The 20,937-nt window shown below is 45.5% G+C and overlaps 9 protein-coding genes across 9 annotated transcripts; 6 read left to right on the top strand and 3 right to left on the bottom strand.

Annotated features, from left to right (window-relative positions):
- Positions 1-224: 224 nt before the first annotated feature.
- BGW36DRAFT_418749 (isochorismatase family protein family) lies at positions 225-3,205 on the top strand (the record flags this gene model as incomplete). The annotated part of the gene is made up of 2 exons (XM_046219437.1): positions 225-1,139; positions 1,164-3,205. 2 exons carry the CDS (start codon positions 225-227, stop codon positions 3,009-3,011), a joined length of 2,763 nt encoding a protein of 920 aa, XP_046069902.1. The 3' UTR covers positions 3,012-3,205.
- A 2-nt stretch (positions 3,206-3,207) lies between these two features.
- BGW36DRAFT_384571 (enoyl-CoA hydratase/isomerase family protein) lies at positions 3,208-4,625 on the bottom strand. Its single transcript, XM_046216807.1, has 3 exons — positions 4,358-4,625; positions 3,447-4,291; positions 3,208-3,391 (listed from the first exon to the last, which is right to left on the bottom strand). Exons 2-3 carry the CDS (start codon positions 4,186-4,188, stop codon positions 3,282-3,284), a joined length of 852 nt encoding a protein of 283 aa, XP_046069901.1. The 5' UTR covers positions 4,189-4,291; positions 4,358-4,625; the 3' UTR covers positions 3,208-3,281.
- A 217-nt stretch (positions 4,626-4,842) lies between these two features.
- Positions 4,843-5,167, top strand: BGW36DRAFT_430248 (putative RNA polymerase II general transcription and DNA repair factor TFIIH component Tfb5; the record flags this gene model as incomplete). Its single annotated transcript, XM_046220819.1, has 3 exons — positions 4,843-4,861; positions 4,915-5,066; positions 5,120-5,167. The coding sequence occupies 3 exons, from the start codon at positions 4,843-4,845 to the stop codon at positions 5,165-5,167; spliced, it is 219 nt and encodes a 72-aa protein (XP_046069900.1).
- Positions 5,168-6,283: 1,116 nt separating this feature from the next.
- Positions 6,284-6,871, top strand: BGW36DRAFT_300548 (HSP20-like chaperone; the record flags this gene model as incomplete). Its single annotated transcript, XM_046211641.1, has 2 exons — positions 6,284-6,607; positions 6,704-6,871. 2 exons carry the CDS (start codon positions 6,284-6,286, stop codon positions 6,869-6,871), a joined length of 492 nt encoding a protein of 163 aa, XP_046069899.1.
- A 515-nt stretch (positions 6,872-7,386) lies between these two features.
- Positions 7,387-8,658, bottom strand: BGW36DRAFT_300152 (uncharacterized protein; the record flags this gene model as incomplete). The annotated part of the gene is made up of 1 exon (XM_046211600.1): positions 7,387-8,658. The coding sequence occupies one exon, from the start codon at positions 8,656-8,658 to the stop codon at positions 7,387-7,389; it is 1,272 nt and encodes a 423-aa protein (XP_046069898.1).
- A 1,886-nt stretch (positions 8,659-10,544) lies between these two features.
- On the top strand, positions 10,545-12,455 carry BGW36DRAFT_454847 (DNA repair protein RAD50; the record flags this gene model as incomplete). The annotated part of the gene is made up of 4 exons (XM_046221910.1): positions 10,545-10,819; positions 10,891-11,233; positions 11,298-12,041; positions 12,066-12,455. 4 exons carry the CDS (start codon positions 10,545-10,547, stop codon positions 12,453-12,455), a joined length of 1,752 nt encoding a protein of 583 aa, XP_046069897.1.
- A 2,380-nt stretch (positions 12,456-14,835) lies between these two features.
- BGW36DRAFT_218138 (uncharacterized protein) lies at positions 14,836-15,570 on the top strand. Its single transcript, XM_046209989.1, has 2 exons — positions 14,836-15,043; positions 15,172-15,570. The coding sequence occupies exons 1-2, from the start codon at positions 14,984-14,986 to the stop codon at positions 15,466-15,468; spliced, it is 357 nt and encodes a 118-aa protein (XP_046069896.1). The 5' UTR covers positions 14,836-14,983; the 3' UTR covers positions 15,469-15,570.
- A 101-nt stretch (positions 15,571-15,671) lies between these two features.
- BGW36DRAFT_430244 (fungal-specific transcription factor domain-containing protein) lies at positions 15,672-18,012 on the top strand (the record flags this gene model as incomplete). Its single annotated transcript, XM_046220818.1, has 4 exons — positions 15,672-15,996; positions 16,057-16,587; positions 16,643-17,033; positions 17,082-18,012. 4 exons carry the CDS (start codon positions 15,672-15,674, stop codon positions 18,010-18,012), a joined length of 2,178 nt encoding a protein of 725 aa, XP_046069895.1.
- Positions 18,013-18,095: 83 nt separating this feature from the next.
- Positions 18,096-20,209, bottom strand: BGW36DRAFT_418745 (tripeptidyl peptidase A; the record flags this gene model as incomplete). Its single annotated transcript, XM_046219436.1, has 4 exons — positions 19,711-20,209; positions 19,111-19,661; positions 18,844-19,035; positions 18,096-18,783 (listed from the first exon to the last, which is right to left on the bottom strand). The coding sequence occupies exons 1-4, from the start codon at positions 20,089-20,091 to the stop codon at positions 18,096-18,098; spliced, it is 1,812 nt and encodes a 603-aa protein (XP_046069894.1). The 5' UTR covers positions 20,092-20,209.
- Positions 20,210-20,937: the final 728 nt, after the last annotated feature.

Below are 20,937 nucleotides of genomic sequence, written 5' to 3'. Positions count from 1 at the left end.
CAACCAGCAACCTGCAAAAAAAGAAAAGTCCTATCGGCTCAGTGATCACCTTGAGCTGGCTCTAAAGATCTTACTTCCCCTTCCCACCCCGAACCTGACATCTATGTACGACATCTATGTGTGCCGCCTGACCGTCCTATGCGATCCTCGAGTGCGACACTGCACTTCGTATTTCCACACCCCGCTCCCTCCACGACTGCTGCAAGGACCATGAAGCTCACGCCATGAGCGCCCCTGCCCTTCTCCCCTCGTTCTTCAACCTTCCTTCCATCCAGACAAGAAAAGCTTTGCTGCTGCTTGATTTTCAGAATGACTTTGTCCGCCCCAACGGTCGTCTGCCTGTCGGGAATGCCCAGGATTTTCTGGATCAGATCCCAGGGCTGGCCCAGAGCTTCCGTCGCAATGGCGAGGTTGTCTGGGTGCGTACCCAGTTTGAGGAGCCGCGTCCTGTCGTCGATCCCGATTACGGTGGCGAACGAATAATAATCTCCGCCGGTTCACTGGACAGCAAGAATCAGAAAAAGGGACATCGAGGGCGCGGTGGGAGTCGAAGCAATATTGAGGTAAATGAGGGGATTGATCCCGAAGCATTCCTCTCAGGGCCGGATCCTGCCTGCCAACCTCAAACATCTGGCGTCCAGTTTCCGGCTCCGATATTGACCGCCATTGATCACGACCATGACATCGTCATCGAGAAATCCGACTATTCTGCATTACAATCGCCTGGCTTGGTCTTGTCTTTACGCTCTCGCTTTGTGACTGAATTGTACCTTTGCGGCAGTCTGTCAAATGTATCTGTATATGCTACTGCCCTTGATGCCGCGCAACAAGGGTTCACTATCACCCTAGTCGAAGATTGCATGGGCTTTCGAAGTTTTGCCCGTCACGAGGAAGCCGTCCGACGGCTCGCTGATATCGTCGGTGCTAATGGGATATCAGCTCAGGAGCTTCTTGAGGACCAAGATTGGCAAGAGACGCAGGAGATAGCCCGAGCTACGACCCCGGGACGACAGCCGGATGGGCCCCAGAGATCAAGTCCTTCTCAGCAGACCCGCACGACTACCCCTGCCGGTATCGAGGGCGTTCTCGATCATCTAGCTGTTAAAAACTCGCCGCCTGCGTCTCGTTCCTCTCCCGCAGTAGAGAGACACGATTGTGCCGAGAAACAACGCCTTACGGATTCTTCGCGGAGCACGGGGGAGAATTCCACTTTCCATGATTCTATCGAAATTGAAGCGGATGATAACATAGACGATGACGATGATGGTCCCGTTATCTTGCCCCCTAGTAAATATCTGCGTGCGTCTACACGGGGTTTGAGGGAAACGCGCCCGCAAGGTCCCAACCATGCAAGAATGCGCCGACCCAAAACCGACAGACACTCTCCATCCTCCTCTCGACGACCAGGCTCGAGCTCTGTAGAGTCAGCTCCCAGGAGGGCCTCTACTTCACCTGTTCTTACTACAACTAAAGCTCCTAATGCCAGCCCTCCAACGCCTCCCAAACATCCGGCATCAGCACCGCTCACATCGTCTCCGTCAAGCATTCCCAAAAGAAAAAATAAGGTTTCTAACAATACTCTAGGGCCAAATGATGTCATCGCTGAGGGAGACTCACGTATTATTTACAACCTTAATTTGCCATTGGATGCGTTTGCTGAAATCCACGAGGAAGTTAACTGGCAGAAGATGTACCACATGTCTGGACAAGTTCCCCGACTTGTTGCCGTTCAGGGAGCAATTTTACCAGACAATTCAATTCCGATCTACCGTCATCCTGCAGACGAATCTCCAATCCTAGAGCCATTCACGCCGACTGTGAATACGGTCCGTATTGCTGCTGAGAAAATACTGGGCCACCCTTTGAATCATGTCCTCATACAACTGTACCGCGACGGACAGGATCGTATATCGGAGCATTCTGACAAGACCCTCGATATCGTTCGTGGCTCGTCAATTGTAAACGTTTCATTAGGGGCGAAGCGAACCATGACCCTACGAACAAAGTTGTCTGCATTGACCGGAAACGAAGTTGAGACTGACAACGACACCGGTTCGGGTCGGCAGAAACAACAAGTGCCTATGCCTCATGAGTCAATGTTTGTACTTGGCCCAATATCCAACATGCGCTGGCTTCACGGCATCCGCCCAGACAAGCGTCCCGAGTCTGCAAAGTCACCAGAGGAAAAAGATTTCAACGGCGAGCGTATTTCATTGACATTTCGAAACATTGGTACTTTTATTAACCCAGAATCTCAAACGATATGGGGCCAGGGTGCCGTGTCTAAACGGTCGAATGCTCCTCGCAGGGTTATTCATGGCAATGCAGCTGAAGCAGAAAAACTAATCCAGGCTTTTGGTATGGAGAACCGGGAGACAGAGTTTGACTGGGATACTGTCTACGGCGGAGGGTTTGATGTGGTCAATTTTATTGAGCCAGTTGTGGCTCGGGTGTTACTGAGCGGGGACACAATTGCTGATATGCGAGTCAGACTTTGTTTGGTCGAAAATGGTATGCGCTATGAGACCGTATCGGCAGCTAGCAACCCAAATGCGCACCAAACAACATACATCAGCCCGGATGGCAATACCAGTGTCATAGGCGATGTTCAAATTTTACTTTTCATGGCTTCTATGGACCAGAACTCTCCATTAGCTAGGGCGGGTGTTAATTTTATTCGAGGAGGTAGCCGCTTGGCGGAGATCACGCATCTTGGGACCGCCTGGCGAAAGCATCTCCTCAACAGCCGTAGTGCTGATTTTGAAGAGCTCTCCTTTTGGAATGGACAAGTACAAGATGCAGAATTGACACGTGAGCATCACTACATTGCAGGCCCGCTCTTCACAGTCGACGATATTGCTCTATGGTCTATTCTTGACGGGGTCCAGCAGCGTCGAGGAATTATTGCGGGATCAACTCGATACCCCTACCTTTCGTCTTACTACCAGCGGGTAGAGAAAAGAGGTTGTGTTCGTGTGGTGAAGGATGAAATGTCGTCCGAAACAGCATGAGTCTAACAGGATTTACTACAGACTTCCGATTCACTGTTTATATAATCGTCGTTCTGATAATGACGTACGCACCTATTCAAGTCATACACTTGGAGCTACAGCGAGCGAATCTTGTTTGTTATACAACGATGTCTATGATATGATGACTATATACTATAAATAATGATGTTGATTACGAATACTCAGGCAACTTCAATGTTCCATAGTTCCAGTGTCAATTTGTAAATTTCGAAATATTTATACTCAGGTTTGTAAATATCCCTATATGTCTTACAACTTTTCAAAAGTCGGCACTCGCTTTTCTAACCCAGACAAAATCGCGGCAGTAATATCATTCGTTTGCAACGCAGCACTATTCCAAACACCAGTATAACGAAGGCCTGCAGCATCCATTGTCAACATAATGCATTGATTGAGAGACGAATCGATACATACCATCCTTGACAGAATGATCCCGCGAGAAATTCAAATTCTCCTTGGTTCCCTGTACTGCAACGGGGCTCTTGCTCGCAATCAACCCCGCCAATTCAATAGCCTTCTCAACAGCCTGTTTTTTCGTCTCATACACTGAATTCACGAACCCAACCTTCAGGGCTTCTTCGGCTCCGAAGATTCGTGCCGTGAGTGTAACCTCCTTCACCCATCCTTGGTTTCCAACCACCTTGGGCAACCGACTCAGAGTCCCGACATCAGCCGCAAGACCAATATCCACCTCCTTAACCGAGAACTTGGTATCCCTCGCACAGACACGGACATCCGCAGCCGTGCCAAGGTCAATAGCCAAGCCGAATGAAAAGCCATGCATGGCCACAATAACAGGCTTCTCGCATCGTTCCAGGCTGGTGACGCAGTCCTGGAAATCGGCGATTGTGCGTCTGAGCTTTGCGGCTTTGCGGGCAGAGTCACTTGTAGAGTCACCCTCTGATGGGGCAAGAAGGCCTTGGGATGCGGCCTTGACGTCGAGACCGGCCGTGAAAGCGCGGTCACCGGCGCCTGAGAAGACTATGGCGCGAACCGAGGGGAGTTCTGACAAGGTGTCAAAGATTGTGCGTAGTTCGAGCCACATGGCCTCGAAGAACGAGTTCATCTTCTCAGGTCGGTTGGTTTCGACATGCGCGACATATTCCCGGGGGAATGTGACGTTGAAGTGCTTGTATGAGGGTAGTTCAGATGCCATTGTGAAGTATTAACCACTGAATGCAGGTGTCGTAATTAAAATTGACGTATATCGACGCCTCTTAAATTGCTCAGTTCTAAAAGTTAGTTCAAGACTATCAGGACTAGAATCCAAGTTAATGATGCTAACGTATCCAAGAGCTGTTGTATATATACTTTGAAAAACGCACCGAGCTCACTCGTTCAAAGATGCCAGATATACGAACGATAGGATCAAGCAGTACCAGAGTTAGAGAGTCCAATTAGGGGTATACACTGTGAATATAGCAGCAGTCAGACAAGTTACGTCCATAACTTATTTCATCAACAGATGAAGCAACTGTGGAGCTGCGCTGCCGAGGTTGTTCGGGCCAACTAGAGTTGATGCCTGGGGCATCAACTTGGTAACATGTGACTATGTACCAATACTCCCATAATTACGCGTGATGACTGCTTAAAGCTTTATTTTCGTCCTAGAAAGCACTTTGTAATCGGGATTTACAATGCCTATTAACGACCTGGTATAGAGCGTATTTTCTGTGATTGGCCACAAGATAGCAGGACTGTTAGCCAATGAGAGATGATTACCTGGCCCACCTATGACTCTTCGCTCTGATCCCTCACAAGTACAGTGATCTTGAATTGTTAGCTTAACAGTCTTCTCTACAACATTGAAATGCCTCGCGCCGTGAAAGGTAAACAGGTACCTGTATCCTTATTATAATTCCAAATTAATCAACCAAACTAGGAATTCTCATCGAGTGCGATCCCTCCGTCAAGGCGATCATCCTCAAATACGACGAGGAAAAGCACGATTATATCGTCGAAGACCTAGACGATGACCGACATTTAGTTATCAAGGAGAGCCAGCTACAGGCTTTGAAGGATCGACTGGGCCAGGTGCGTTTCCTACAGAGACTATTTAGGCGGTATACTGACTTGTTCGCTGGTAGGAGCTCGACCAAAAGGTCATGCAGCCGGAGGAATCGGAGTCGGAGTAGACTCATCAGACTCGTCATTGGCAATATTCATCTACAAACCCCTTTTTTTCCAGAACCCTCGAGTGTGTCGATACCGAAATTGGACGATCGACGCGTGGGTGCCCGGACTGTAAGATTCATTGGTGCGCTACGCAACACAAGGGCTGCAACCGCTGGGGAATAAGGATATACTATGCAGGATGGAACGGACAGTGTTATCCATCTCGATGATAAAAAAAGCGGCATGCCATTGTGCAGTGCCGTGTAAAGCGAGCCGTTACTGCCATTTCCGAGATGAAATCTAAACCTCGCGATCGTACGCGCTACCACGAACTCTCCGCGTCCTGTTCACGGTATAACGGCAGTCTTCATACGATTTCAACTTATGGTTGGGTATATTAAATTTATTCGTCCTGAATCTCATCTCTGGCTTTGTTCAAAAGTTAGAGCTGGGAAGACTTGGAAAAGCGCACATCCGTCACGCAGTTTTCAATTTTTGGAACCCCATTTATCTCGTATGTACGATAGAGTAGTCAACTCCAAAGTTCTCTTCATACATGTTGAATCCATAAAGTCTTACAGTAGCAATTTACTTTTTTGCTGCACGCGGCCAACCACATGACCTGTCGATGACGTCACTTGCCTATCGCAATCATCCCATACATATGCGACATACAGCAAAATCGTCAATATACAATGTACAGCATACAACAGAGCAACACCAAATAACACAGGCAAGAAACGGCCACTGCCTTAGTAATGATAGTTTGGAATGGCGGCTCATGATTGGAAGAAAGAGCACCCCACACTAGCATCGCGCAGCTTCTGGAAGGCTCCACAAGCTTCAACCTTACTTGCAAGCGCCATCTAGAGCATTCGAGCGGCAACTTGGAGCTTCACGTCATGCTCTCTGCCTAAGCATAGGAGTTTCTAGAATGTTGAGCTGCGTCTATATAAGCATCGTCAGAGTTGGGCCAGGATGAAATGTTTTTTTCCCCAGAATCATCACAGCAGATCAAAGTATACGAAAGCCTTCAAGCTACTGTCAAACCATCAACGATCCTCATCGCTCAAGAGCTTCACAGCTACAATTCATTTTCCGTCAACCGAGCTCCAATTCACTTAGCAGCAGCCAAAATGTCTCTCTTCCCACGCACCGGTGACTTCTCCCCTCTCTTCCGTCTTCTAGACGACTACGACGTCCACCGCTCTGGTCGCGGCAACAGTGCCGACCGGTCCCTCGGCCACTTCTCTCCTCGTTTCGATGTCCGTGAAACCAAAGAGGCCTATCTCCTTGACGGAGAGATTCCCGGCATTCACCAAAAGGACGTCGATATCGAGTTCGTTGACGCCCACACTCTAGCCATCAAGGGCCGCGTCGTTCGTGAATACCACTCCAACAATAACAACAACAACAACGACGAGGCCGAAACTGCCTCGAACAGCTCCAAGCACGCCACTGTCGAGGACGAGCCCGTCGAAGGTGACGCCGCAGAAAACCGCCAGACGGTCCAGACCACTGCCACCAAAGAAGTCTCCCAGCCAGCTGCTCCTCAGCACAAATTCTGGGTGAGCGAGCGCTCTGTCGGCGAGTTCAACCGCACCTTCAACTTCCCTACTAGGGTCGACCAGGATGCGGTCAAGGCGAGCCTGAAGAACGGTATCCTCTCAATTGTGGTGCCGAAGGCCTCCCGCCCAGCCGTCCGCAAGATCACTATCGAGTAGTTGACGGTACTCGACTTGAATCGACTCGAAATCGTATGTCCGGTTCTCAGTCTCAGAGTGAAATCACGCGATATGACTTGAGCATTTGTATTTTTCAGCATGGCATGGATGGTTCAGACAATTCTATCAAATGTACAACAAATTCATTTTCTAGTAGCTTAATAGGAAGCTGATAATAATAAAATCAATTTTTAAACAATAGACTCTATATAAGTAATTGAGTAGTAGGAAATTCGATATCTCAACTACACGTAATTCAATTTCTGTTAGCCACGAGATTGCGCAAAGCTAGATAAAATTGTAGAAAAGGCAGTTAGGAGCCAGTTTATGCAAATGTAATTTCTCTTAAAATTATTTGGGTTCTAGGTTCAGAATAAAAAGCCTTTATAATCGGAAAATCAGCGCATAAGACGCAATGCTAAAAAACCACGTTTTTAGTAGGTACCTACATATTATACCCACAAAATGGCGAGAAGAAAGGTAAATAGAAAAGGTTCTGTTTCCTGTTTTACAACTTAGATATCCTCTGCCTTCTTATGGTCGAAGAAATCATAAAGATTTCCATTGGTGGCATTGGTGTCATTGCGTCCCAGAGAACCGAGGCCAAAATTCTGGATGGCACCACGAAGAACACCATAGTGAGTGATGTAAGTATCATCCTTCGTGTTTGGAGTAACACCAGCGCCAAAGAGCATAGTCACGATATGATTGTTATTGTTCGGGGTCGAGTCATCGTCGTTTTGCCAGGTAGCTTCATCCATCGTGGCAACTACGAGAGTGCCTTGCTTCTCGAGTTCGGGTAGGTACAGATCGAGGAAAGAGTTGAACCAGGAGCCGGCAGTCGTTGGCTGATGGACGTAGTCGCTGTTTGACTCGGGATCGTGGGCATTGTGGAGCATATCTGGAACGTAGAATGTATAAGCCGGGAGAGTATGCGTCTTGACGTGGTCCGCGAAAGTGTTATTGGCATCGTAGATCTTACTGCAGCGCGTGTAGTCGCTAGTATAGCTGGAGAAGAGCAGAGCGGGGACATCGAGACGACGGTAGATTTGAGAATTCCAATCCGGGTTCGTGCTGTCAATGGGGCCGTTGAAGATGTAGTTGTTGCAGTCAAGAGGACCACGGTGGGTGGAAATCGGGTCGTACCACTCGGCATAGGTTGCATAGTTGATTCCCTTGTCGTCGAGAAGGTCGTAGATAGTCGTGGCATTGACATTGTAAAAGTCCTCATGGTCTATGCCGAAGAAGTCTCCAGAAATAAGAGCGGCATAGTTAGGCAGGGAAGGGTGGGTGATTCCGTGACTGTTGGTCAACAACTTGCCCTTGGTGGCGAGCAGCTGCCAGTAAGGGTCGCTCATGGTCCAGCTGAAGACCTCATTTTCGAAAACAATGTGAAGGATCTTCTTGACTTTTTGGCTGCAATCATTGTCGTCCTCGTGAGTGGGAAATAAGGCAGTCTTGTTGATAGCGTTGGGCTTGCCCTCGTTCAACAAGAAGAAAGGGTATATGGTGTACGAGCCATCGGGAATATAGTAACCCTGGCCAACGTCATACCCGGAGAAATTCGCGGCGGCGACCGTTTCGTTGCTAACTGCCCAGTTATAGTAGCCCCCGTAGACGCTCGGATCAAAAGGCTTTGTGTAGGTGAAGGTGTAGTTGAGGAGTTTGGGATCAGATACGTTGAAAATATTACCTCCAATGAAGGGCACCTCACTGGCAGGTAATTTATGCTGCGCTGATGCCACGGAGACAATGGCTGCGAGTGTGGTAGCAGTGGATGAGCGCATTGTTGAAGCTCTTACCCTGAAGTTCAATCTGAGAAGTAAGTCTTTTCTGGTGACATGTAGAAGAGAATGTCACTGACGAAAGTTATAGCGGCTTATTTATGTAGGCACATCTCATGTTAGTGCTAGTATAACCACGAGCAATTGCCCATTCATTAGCCATCCATTGCGACACATGGCTAAGGCGAAAGCCGCAGTATGGAACAAAGGCCAAAATCAATTTAGGTGCCTGCAAATTCTGCATTTAACTCTCCACCAAAGACATACACACTACAGCTAATAGGCCAGTCAATATTCGTAAAATCCGAAGTGCAAGGTACACATACGGTCATCTCATCCACACGTGTGTAGCATGGCGAACGGAGACTGGCCAGAGTGCCGCTGGGTCAAAGCCCTCGGAACGGCAGCTGAAAATGAATCTCATTTAATTGCTCAGATCTTTAAGTTCACACGGACACAAGAACGGTCAGATCGCCCAGCATCAAGCTTTAGTCAAGCTTTAGTCAAGCTTTGACCTGCTGAAAGGGGAAAACCCGATCTCAGGATAATTAATCCGGAGCTCTGGAAAGTTCGTCTTACATGGATAGGGTTAGGGTTAGTATTTGTAACCCTCCTCTCGCTACAACGTCACAAAAGAAAACAAATATTTTTTTATTCGGACAAATAACCAATCAATGAAGATGACATTTAGAATGATGGGATGAGTGATACGAGAGTTCTTTTGCTTGGTGCTCTATTATGTCAATTGGTGCCATATTAATTGATGCAGTCCTATACATCAATTGACGTGCGTATATCTGGGATTTGTATCGCTTCGGTGAGAACTCTATTTCTTTGTTATTATTTTTTGGCCCTACAACCCTTATTCTTAGGAGATCTTATTTCAGCCTCTTCGAATTTCACTTCTATGTATTTTTCCTTGTGAATTGAACCTGCCCGGTGATGTCTAGTTTCGGCTATCCGTTGATTTCTAACCCTAATTCTGAGAACCAAAGTGCAAACGGCGGTCTATATACGCAACCTCATTTCACCAGTTGACGTCCCACCTGTGGTTTTCCGAGTTGAAACAGACATTGGTTTATCGGCTGAAGCGCGATTTTCTATTGTGAGAGCGGATTTCAGAGCTTAGAGACCAAACACCGCTGACCTACTAGCTTGCGAGTGCTCAAGAAAATAGTATTAGTTGGAAGCAATATATACAAAAAGAGTATCCCAAAGAATTCTTGATCTTTGCCTGAAGTAATTTAATTCTGCTTGCCACTAACACACCACCGCAGCAAGTCTGTTTGATTTCCTGTTGTCTTTGGGTTACGGACGTCGACCTATTAGGCCCTTTGGCAAGAAGAAAATTTCTCACAGAACTTTAGCTTCCTCGTAGGCCCCATACCGATGGTATGTTTGCACACCAAAAGGCCGAAGGGATAGTATGGGATTTCGTCGGCTATAACTTCCGTGGCCCCAAGGCTTTATTCCGGCTACGAGAGAATGTCGACCAACTGAACCTTTATCTCCCTAGCTATATCACCACTAGTATTTTACGTCATCAAACTATACAAATTATTAATACTAAGTTCCTCAGCGCTTAGCTTACTGCTATCTGATTCGCTCGGAACCCTAATTTGGAAACCCTTTGTCCATTTTGGGTAGCGGTCGGAAGCGCTTGATCCATTTCAGGTATCATTCGGATGCCTTTTACCTCTCTAGGGTTATTTCGGAACCCTACTCGGGCTGACGTCTGAACCGAAACAGATCGAAGGGCAAAATAAATGAATAAAAATAGTCAATTCAGTACCCAGACGTTCTTTTAGGATGCTACTCCAGGGTAAATTGCGTTTAGCTTCTTTTGATTTTATAGTTAATTTTCTGTACTGCAGTCGAAATTTGCCAGCATGACTACTCTGGAGCAAGCAAATCCATCAGGGGAATTCTCCTCAGGCGCAGCTGTTGAGTCTAGCTCCGATGATATTGCCGCAGAAGAATCGGCGAAGCCAACTGGTTTTAAGCCCACTGGGCGCTTTTGGGCCATCATCTTCACGTGTGCCACAATTGGTCTTTTAAGTGCACTCGAGAACACCGTAGTCACTACTGCTTTACCTCAGATTTCCACGGAGCTGAAATTGGGCGCAGACTACGTATGGGTTACAAATGTTTTCTTTTTGACAGGGTCAGTCATATTAATTTGTCGTGCGCTTACTTCCCTACACTGATCTATTGGTGACTAACAATCTTTGCCAGAGCCGCCATTCAACCGCTATTTGGTCAACTGGCCAACATCTACGGACGAAGATGGATTACCTTGATTATTGTCGCATTCTTTACCCTGGGCAGCGGAGTCGCCGGGGGAGCCAATAATGGAGCCACGCTCATCGCGGGTAGAGCAGTACAAGGTATCGGTGCTGGAGGCATCTATATCATTATCGACATCATCGTGTCAGATCTCGTCCCACTAAGACAAAGAGGCAATTATATGGCTGTAATTCTCACAATCTATACAGTTGGTATGTCTATAGGTCCTTGGGTCGGTGGCGAAATAATAGCTACGACATCATGGCGTTGGGTTTTTTGGATCAATTTACCGGCAAGTTAAAGCACTCTTCTCTTCACAAGAAGCAAAAATCGCTTATTTTTGTAATACGCTGTAGATTGGCGTTACCGCAATGATTATGATATTTCTCTTTCTTCACGTTCGCCATGATCAAAGCCAGTCGCCTCTTCAGAAACTCATGCGGATCGACTATGTTGGCAATCTCATCCTCATCGGGTCAACTGTCTCGATCCTATATGCCCTAACTTATGGGGGTACTACTCGACCTTGGTCTAGTGCTCGGATTATATCTCCCTTGATTATTGGCTTCGCCGGATTTGTGCTCTTCATGTGGTACGAAAGAAAGGTCCAAGAGCCAGTGGTTCCACCTGAGCTATTCAAGAGCCGCACTGCCGTTATCATTTTTGTTGTGACCTTTTTCAATTCTCTTTTGTTATACTGGGTACTATTCTTTCTTCCTGTATACTTTCAGGCTGTACTTGGAAAGTCTGCTGCTCGGTCTGGTGTCCTCCTTCTCCCAGCTGTGCTTTTTGCTATTCCAGGCTCTATCGTGGCAGTGCTGTTGTTAACGAAATTCGGAAAATATAAGCCGATACACTTGGTAGGCTTTATACTTACTGTTCTTGGCTTAGGTCTCTTCTCCATGTTGGACCAGAATTCTTCGTTGGCAGTGATCGTCATTTATCAAGCAATCTCAGCACTGGGCGGAGGGCTTGTTTTGAACACGCTGCTCCCGGCTGTACAGGCTCAACTTCCTGAATCCTATCAAGCTTCAGTCACAGCTGCCTGGTCATTTATGCGCTCTTTTGGTAGTATCTGGGGTGTGGCTGTCCCAGCGGCTGTATTTAACAACCGCTTCTCGAAGCTCCTCAATGAGCGTGTCACGGACCCGCAGGTGCGTTCTGTATTTGACGGTAACAATAATGCGTATGAGAACGCATATGCTAGCTATATTTGGGCCTTCCCACAACCATCGAGAGACCAGATTATAAGCACCTATTCGGGAGCTCTCCAACTTATATGGCAGATCTCGATCGCCTTTGCGGGTTTCAACGTTCTTATAATTATTTGGGAGAAACAAATTCATCTTCGAACGGAACTGGAAACTGAATACGGAATGGAAAAGAAGAAAGACAACAAAGTGGGAGCAAGGGCTGAAAATGGGAATGCGGATGGTCGCAATGCAAAACACCAGAGCGAGGAGACGACGGCATCTTTTGATGAGAAGGACGCTGTGTCTGCGACCCGACATTGATTTAACAGTAATGAATCTTAAAATTACTCTCTTGGTACCGCTATAATACACATGATGTGCGCATATATCACCGATTTTGTACCGGATTCCTTCAGATGCTCGTCTTCTAGCAGGCTGTCACCGTATTTAGTAGAGTCCAATATTAAATACTCTGCTTAATCAGGAGCTTATTTCTTGTCTTGTGGTCTGCGACGTATTCAACATACCTGTCCCTGTGTGTCTGGGAGGAGGTAGAGAGAAAAAGACCGATAAAACTACATCATATCCTGCCATATAAACATAGCTCTGTATAGAGGAGCGAATCCATGATTGGTGAACAGTCCCTAATAAAAAAAAAGTACACTACAATATAGAACGCAATACACGTGTATCAATATCTAACTGTGCGATTATAAAAGTACATATGTACATTGGGTTGGGGAATGGCCATGACTACATCCCGTCATTTCTCTCTACGAAATATTGCTATAACCTATAAATAATCTCTAATGCATATGCTGAAGCTAGAAAGCTGCAATTCTAGAGAACTTGTTCGGCTAGATAACACAGAAGATTGCCCAATAACACTACATTGCCATACCGGGAATTCGGATGACAGGTAACCATCAAAATGCTATTTCATTCAGTCAGTTGGGTCGCTTCAAATGTCTCATGCCGGATCTTGTTTACATTCTTGGCTTTGTTGATGTCAATATTGTCGCTTTGCTGAAACATCACTGCCTCGTTTGTGGAAGTGACAGGGATGGATATTCGGAGGGGACCACCCTTAGGTGACTTTGTAGAACTTGTGACGCAGGCTAAATTTATACATGTGCGCCGGATGCAAGTACTCGACATGTTGTCCTCTTTGCGAGCACATCACAATTTTTGGCTACGGCATCGATCGCACGCAGAGCGCCGCCATGGTGAGTGAACTCTAGCTCCTCGATGCATAGTTTTGGAGACTGGTAGGTATGATATTGAGGGTTGTGAATCCATCAATAAAGGAAGCATTCCTAAGGAGGGTAGATTGATTTAGATGCTGTTCTGGGAGGCAGCATGTATTAGTATGGCCTACAAGAAAGTTGCGTCAGCATACATGCTTAAGGCAAACAGCCTCGTTTGAGTCGCAAGTGTTCCATGATCATCAGACGCCACCAGTGTCCTACCAGATCAAAAGTATTAGAAATGGACAAATAGATTCCCTGAATTTCCATCGTAGGAGCATTAGCTTTTAGCAATGTGGAAAAGCTGAGAACACCCCGAATCCTCGATTGTCAAGAAAAGGTCTGAGTCCGAGACGATAGATAGCTTGAGAGCTATCTACAAAGGGTCTTAGTGCTGAAATAAAGTTCTTTTCGGTTGTTCTAAAAAAGCCGTAGCTTTTTCAAATTAATTGGACACTACATTATAGTGTAAATACTTGCTCGTATTTACTGTTCTCTGATAAAGGTAGATAAAAATATGTAATAATTTAGGTCATAGTATTGTATGTTGCGAAATTGTATTATCTTTCTTCACAGTCACTTGAATTCCAAGTTCACCTTTCATTACTGGCAGTATTAAACACTACCAGTGATATACACAACAAATAGAATGACCTTTCCTATTCATTCATCGCTAGTAGGGACGTACGTTAGATATATAACGCTGCTACGGCCGCAGCCCAGAAGTGATTTCTTGACGAAAAAGCACGTCTCCATGTGAACTGTTTCTCAAATAATGGTCACTTGGTGAGGGTGTGGTAAAAGGGACATCTAGAAGGGATCGCTACGGTCAATAGTTCAACGATAGAGTATATTAAAAGTATAACTGTAGTAATTTTCGTCTTCATTATTTTCAGCGATCCTGCAGCCCGATCAGCTATTCCCTCGCTCCTGCAACAGGGAAGCCCTTTTCTAGCGATCTTCATCACCGAGGCGAACCGACTCCTGATCTAGAGAATTAGCATTGAATTACGTAGATTTTGGCTGACGAAATGCTGTGTACGAAGGAGTATGTTTCATTCGACGGATAGTGCGTCGATGGGAGAGGTTGTAGATAGCAATCGATGTGTTTGAGGGTAGATAGACTTCGTGTAATACTGTTGATGGTAGCGCGATACTACCTCCAAGTGGTCGTGTCCAGAACTGCGTTTCGGCAATTGTAGATCGGAGTTAATATGGCAGAATTACGACTAGTTATCGAGTCAATAATCCGCTAATGTAGGGATAGAAATTATGATCGTACGGACGTCATTCTTCTTCCTTGAAACAATCCATAATATTTCATTGCTCAAAGATTTCGTCAAGTTTCGTTTCTATAGAGGCACCGGCGATATCTCCGGCGCTAGCAAACTCCGCGGGATCTCACTTGCCGGCGGGTGCTTAGGCATCAATCCTCTCAGGCAAGTTAAGTTACCCAACTAACCGCGGAGTACGCAACTCCGTTCTCTCCAACAACCATCTTCCACTACGTAGTCGATTATGACGATTTTTCAAAATTGAGAAGCGATTGTGTTGATCCCACTACAAACATTGTTCGGGATTATATAGGACTGGTGAGATGAAATGACTAGGCATGGCAGCCGGCGAGCCTTGAAGGCTTGTCGCTTCTGCCGGCAGCGGAAGGTGAGCGTCCCATGTTCGAGCCGCGTCAAAGTATGACTTAGCAATTGTGTACCTACCTGTTAGTCACTTTTTGTTTTAGTCTTGATGTCTATATGAGTTTATTTCGTGGAAATTAATAAGTTCTATAGATGAAATGCGATAATAAACAGCCATCCTGTAATGCCTGTAATTTTCATGGGAAGCATTGTGTTTATGATGAGCTCCCTAAGAGGCCAAGGTCAGTCACTCTCTTGAGAAAGCTAGTTCTCTCCAGAGATCATCGTATAGCAGTCATCATTGTGGTTGGTAAACTTTGTATTACAAGCTTAACATTTGTGATATCTCTTGATTACAAATGCGGGCTGCTTAAGCCCGCTGCCATGAATGGCTTGCTGCAGAAAGCTTTGTTTATGATTTCGTTGATCCCTAGAAGTGGAAGTCCATGATTGAGTAGACAGCCATATTGTTACCGCCTAGCGGCCTCTGTGGAGAGACTAGTAACATAATCTTGAAGACTCGTGTTGACAGCAGCAGGCCTTCCCATTCACGCATTTCGCAGCTTGAAGAGGAAAATGACCAATTGAAAAGGTCTTTGGCAAATTTGCGCTCTCGAAAGGGCGGCCATAATGATGATCACCTTCCTGTTGATATGCTCCGCGAACATTTTCCAGATGATCATTCCGACACCAATGCAGCTGCAGATGTGACGCAAAATCGGCGACAGTCATTTGAATCTCCAAATACAAACCCTTCTTTGGGCTCAAAAACTGCGGATACCGTTTTGCCTATTTCAGGCAACTCACAGCCAGATAACTGCACACCGGCTGAAGGTGAACCGAGATATCACGGTCCAACTAGTACCCTTTTTGAAGACGGCGCTGGAGATCGTAAAGGATACCATAGTATACCATCTGTACCAAATGTTCCTCCTGCATGGGTAAAAAAGGGGCTAATGGCTGAGGCTGCATGCCAGCGTATGTATTGAATCATCTGTGATTCTTGCCAATTACACCAATTACTAAATCTCCCATTAGGTCATCTGGAAATTATCAACCTGCACCAAAAAATGCTAGACTTCGATGGCGTAGATCCAGATCTTGGCATGCACTTGTTGGAACTACACTGGAACCGTCAACACCATGCTTTTCTCATTACCTATCGCCCCGCATTTATGAGGGACATGGCTTGCGGTGGGCCATACTTTTCAAAGCTGCTACTTAACGCCATTTATTTTGGCGCATCTAAATTTAGTTCTCGGCCAGAAGTCCGCCGCGATCCAAATGATGTGCGCACTGCCGGCTGGCTTTTCCGACAACGGGTCAGAGAATTACTCGGTGGAGCCCTCGATAAAAGCGATATTACGACAATCCAGGCACTGTTGGTAATGGCCAGCTCCTTGTTTGCTCTAGGCGATGAGCGGAGTGCCGCATGGCTGTACGCAGGCACAGCATTCCGTATGATTATCGATCTGGGGATGCATGTGGATGGATCTAGGCTAGCCAATTACCGAAAATTCAGTGACGAAGATCTCGAAATACGAAGACGCGTATTCTGGGGAGCCTTTGGTAAGCTTATATCCACTCAAGCACTATCTGGTACGATGTTAATGGGCGTGAGTAGTTGTTGACAAGATCCAAAGTTTATACCAAGGCAGACCCGTGAGCCTTCAAGAGCAGGAGTGTAATGTGTCAATCACATTTCTAGATGACTACGAAGAACTTGAACACTGGAAGCCATTCGCATATTCGACAACCCAGAGCTATCCAGGATCACCTGCCTACAGTGTATCCACGTTCACAGAGCTCTGCAAACTAAGTCTTATCATGAATCGTATATTGAATAAGGTTTATGGAGAAAGAAGTTCTACAAGAACACCTAGTGAACTTGCTGAAGATTTAAAGACCTTGCATACGAATCTAGATCAGTGGCGGGACTATTTACCAACCCACCTAAACTATGACCCGTCCAGTTCTTCTAGTTCAATTCCTCCTCCGCATGTTCTTTCGTTACTGTGAGACGTCTCCGCTAATTGACTCTTTCAATGCTAACATAATATCAGCGCTATGTACAACGTGCTCATTATTCTTCTCCATCGCCCATTTGTGTCTGATGGAGAGCTTCATTCCAGTCCGTCAAATGCCATCAATTCATTTTTAGTGTGCGCGACTGCGGCCAAAATGATAGTCAAAATATTACGAGCCTATGACGCTGCCTTTTCGATTCAACGAGCACCTTATCTGATATCGTATGCGACTTATGTAAGCGCAACAATCCACGTGCGGATAGCAGCCCAACGAGCGCCTGGATCTGAAGCTCATGTCTGTCTCGCAACATGTGTCGACGTGTTCAAGAAAAACCAGGAGACCAACTGGGCAGTGAGGAGAGCAAATGTTATTATCCAGAATCTAATGAAACGAATGCATGTGAGCATCGCAGGTGAGGATATTGACAGAGTTTGTGACCTACAAGAATTGCAAGTACCACAAAGTGATAGGAGCATTAACAATAATGAGAATACTCGCTTTTCTCGACCCGAATCAATCCGATCGTCTGAGATAAACAGGGGAGTTAATATACCAGCCCAGTCTAGTCATATTGTATCTGCAGACTTGATTCTCGACACCGCTGGCAATGAAGGAGCCGATCATGTTGCATCAGATCTAGATATTGATGCTATAATTCAGAGCTTTATCCGCGAACAACAGAGCAGACCAAATATGCATATTTCAGGGTCTGAAACAACCACAATTTATCAACCGCATACTACATCTACAAACCAATGGTTTCCTTCTACGTCGTTTATATCAGAAAGCTTGCCAAGCATCGATGACCAGCATGGCGGTACGCACGTTTTCGTCCGCAGTGATTCCTATAGTGCTGGTTATTTGCAAGCAGACGGACTTCCTTCACAGTTCTCCGTTGATGACATGCTCTTTGGATTTAATAGCTCGGCCATTGAAGGGATTGGGTGGGAGTTCGACGATCAATAAATAATATTATTTTAAAAATCATGTTTGTTAGCAATGTCCCTAAAATCTGCGGGACTTCACGGCCGAATTCTTCTAAGAATTAGCTAAAAATAAAGAACAGTCTCCTTTAACTTGCTAAAGTTCGGAGTACCTAATCCTGTCACCGGGTCCCATCCAACTGTTGCATTCCAGCTAGCCCAAGGTATAAACCCCCTTTTACTAGGGTCTGTGCTATTCTTGCTATGAATTCCAGAACAACCGACAGACCCTCCTGCAGTGATATCATTCAAGTTTGTAGATCCCAAATGATAAAGCAAGGGGTTCAAAAACCCGAGAGCAGGCTTTCCAGCTGACAAGCGAGCATCATTTAACAGCGCAATGATTGCGGCCCAAACTGGAGCAGCCGCAGAGTTTCCACCAGCATTAACCAAATTGCCTTTATAGAAAACCCCGTACCCAGGGCCAAGACTATGAGCAGCCACATCGGGAAAACCACGACCTTCAAAATTCGTGAAATTGGTGTAATAGCTCTTGGTATCTGGATCGACGTAGCCAAGATAGGTGGTTATCACATCCTCCTGGTACCACGGACGGGGAAAGTAATTACTAAAGCCACCAGACCCAGCTGTCCATGCAATTTCTGGATCCGTTTCCTGTGTACCACCGACAGAAAGCAGGTAAGGGCATGTGGATGGAAAAAAGACCTCAAATTGGGTCTTATTATTCCCATCATTACTTAAGCATCCACGACCAAGGCCTTCGTCAGCGCTAGACTCAACGACAGTAATGCCTCTAGACTTCGTCAGAATGATTATATCCCAGCTTCGAAGGTTTTAGTCTTCTTGGACATACCTTAGGCCCATCAACCCGATCAGGTTGCAGGTTCGAATCGCATATTTAAGAGGAACCGTCTGCTCTTCATCACCGTAAGAGTTGGAAATAACTTGAGGTAGATCTTCGTTCTGTTGAGACAATAGATATTCATAATATGGCAGGTAAGGCTCATTATTGTTTGTGGGTGACTCAAGACTTGGTATAAATGGACTTTTATAGGTTAGACGATTTCGATACTTCTAATATTGCTTTTGCTGTTGTATTTTATCAAGGCAGGCCACTTACGGAGATCCACCAGTCAGGTATTCCGTAATTGGGAGTGGGTGAGCAACTCCAAGTATAGTTTGTACATCAAGGTTAGATTCAGCGTCAATTGGGGTGGTCGGATTCTGATCGTTAATGGGATTGTTGATAAGCACTTTTGTAAAGTTCTGAGATGGCAACCCGTAATATTTTTCATACCTGGCCAAATCGGCATAGATGGCTGAATTATTTAAAAAACTACCAAACCCAATCCGGCTGCCACTCTTAGCAGTCGGTGTGTAGTTTCCAATGCTATAGAGCTGTTTTACGCAATCTGGGGTAATTGCACTTTGGCAAGAGGGGGCAACTGAGATAGACGAAGGCGGATTTGAAGTCGCAGCGCCTGGCATCTCCCTCTTGCTTTTATGGAAATGAATATTCCGAGCCGCTGTAGATTTTCCGAAATAGGTTGTTGGCGAGATGAGATCAATGTCTTGTTTCAAGTGTCTGGGAATCGAGTATGACAAGGTGCGAAGTTTAGAGATGCTTCCATCAGTATAATAGTCGAACTTGGCATTTAACAAACTGTTTGCCTACTAGGGATTAATTACGTGTTCTGTGAATAGGGATTTTCCGTCTTACCTGGCTAACCGTCGTGAAGAAGCTAATTGATTGATTGTTGTTGTAAATATGCTCGATATCACTCTCCATAAGCCAGCTTGTTACAGCTGCTACAGAAGCTTGTGAAGGGCCGAATTTAGAAAGGACCTCATCAGAATCTTGATACTGACCGTACTCGCTACTGTCAGGAGTAGAGACTCTTCTTAATTCAGTCTCAAGTTGATCAATATTTTGTAATGCCAAAGAAATCGACAGATGGATTGACGTATTGTCTCCAGGTTTACTCGCATGACTCCATCCTGAAGGAATACCAGACAGATACTCGTGAGAATCAGGATTCCCAGCGACACGGACACTCAGTGACGATAAGAGACAAACAGCCAGAAGAAAATTGCGAACCATGTTGTCAAAAATGAGGGAATATTTCAGTTTCGTGAAGGTTGGTAGGACGAAAAATTATTTATGCCGAGGAATTGTGTTTCATATAGCGGGGAAATAATGAACGCGCTAGACAGCATTTGTTGGCCGACAAGTGTAACTGGGCTTTCTATGATTCTTTGATACTTATTCAAAATAGGGTGTACGCTGCGCGAGGCCCCCACTTCATTGATGGATAGGATGGTAAGTAAAATGCGTACTAGCTTGAAACGCGCGTATAAATAGAATTTGCGGTATCTATGTATTTAGTGTATCGATTTCCGTCTAGCAGATTGTATCAATGGCCCGCTGGCAAGATAAACTTTAAAGTTTAAAAAAAAGTCCTTTTTTAGGACAAATATGACACAAGGCATATTTGGGGTAAAATCAATTCCCAGTATGCCATCGGACAAGAATCATGGAATGGGCCTACCATGACTTCGTTTATATTCTTTTTCAAAAAGGTGTCATTTTCTTATATTTACATCACAATTGGCTTTTAAATAAAGGAGGCATTCCTAGCCTGAAGTTTAGGGATTTGGTTGGAGATAGCGCACTGTATCAATTGATACAGTGCTACACATGCTACGCAATAATATTACAGTTCCTTTCCTTCATTGTTCTTAGTTCATTTACAATAACCTTATGAAGTTATTTTAAAAAAATGAATCGAATCTCTGGTTCTCCTTAACAAAACTTCCAGGTTTTCGTAGAACACTCGTTGAACACGATATTAGGAAGTTATGTGATCAATTCATTCCTTGAAAACTTGCGAATAGAATTGTCTACACCAATCTGAAGACACTATGGCAGCCTCCTAGCACACATGTA

Source organism: Talaromyces proteolyticus (assembly GCF_021365285.1).
Source record: "Talaromyces proteolyticus strain PMI_201 chromosome Unknown BGW36scaffold_9, whole genome shotgun sequence".
NCBI classification, from domain to species: Eukaryota; Fungi; Ascomycota; class Eurotiomycetes; order Eurotiales; family Trichocomaceae; genus Talaromyces; species Talaromyces proteolyticus.
This window is presented reverse-complemented; position numbering and strand designations above follow the sequence as displayed.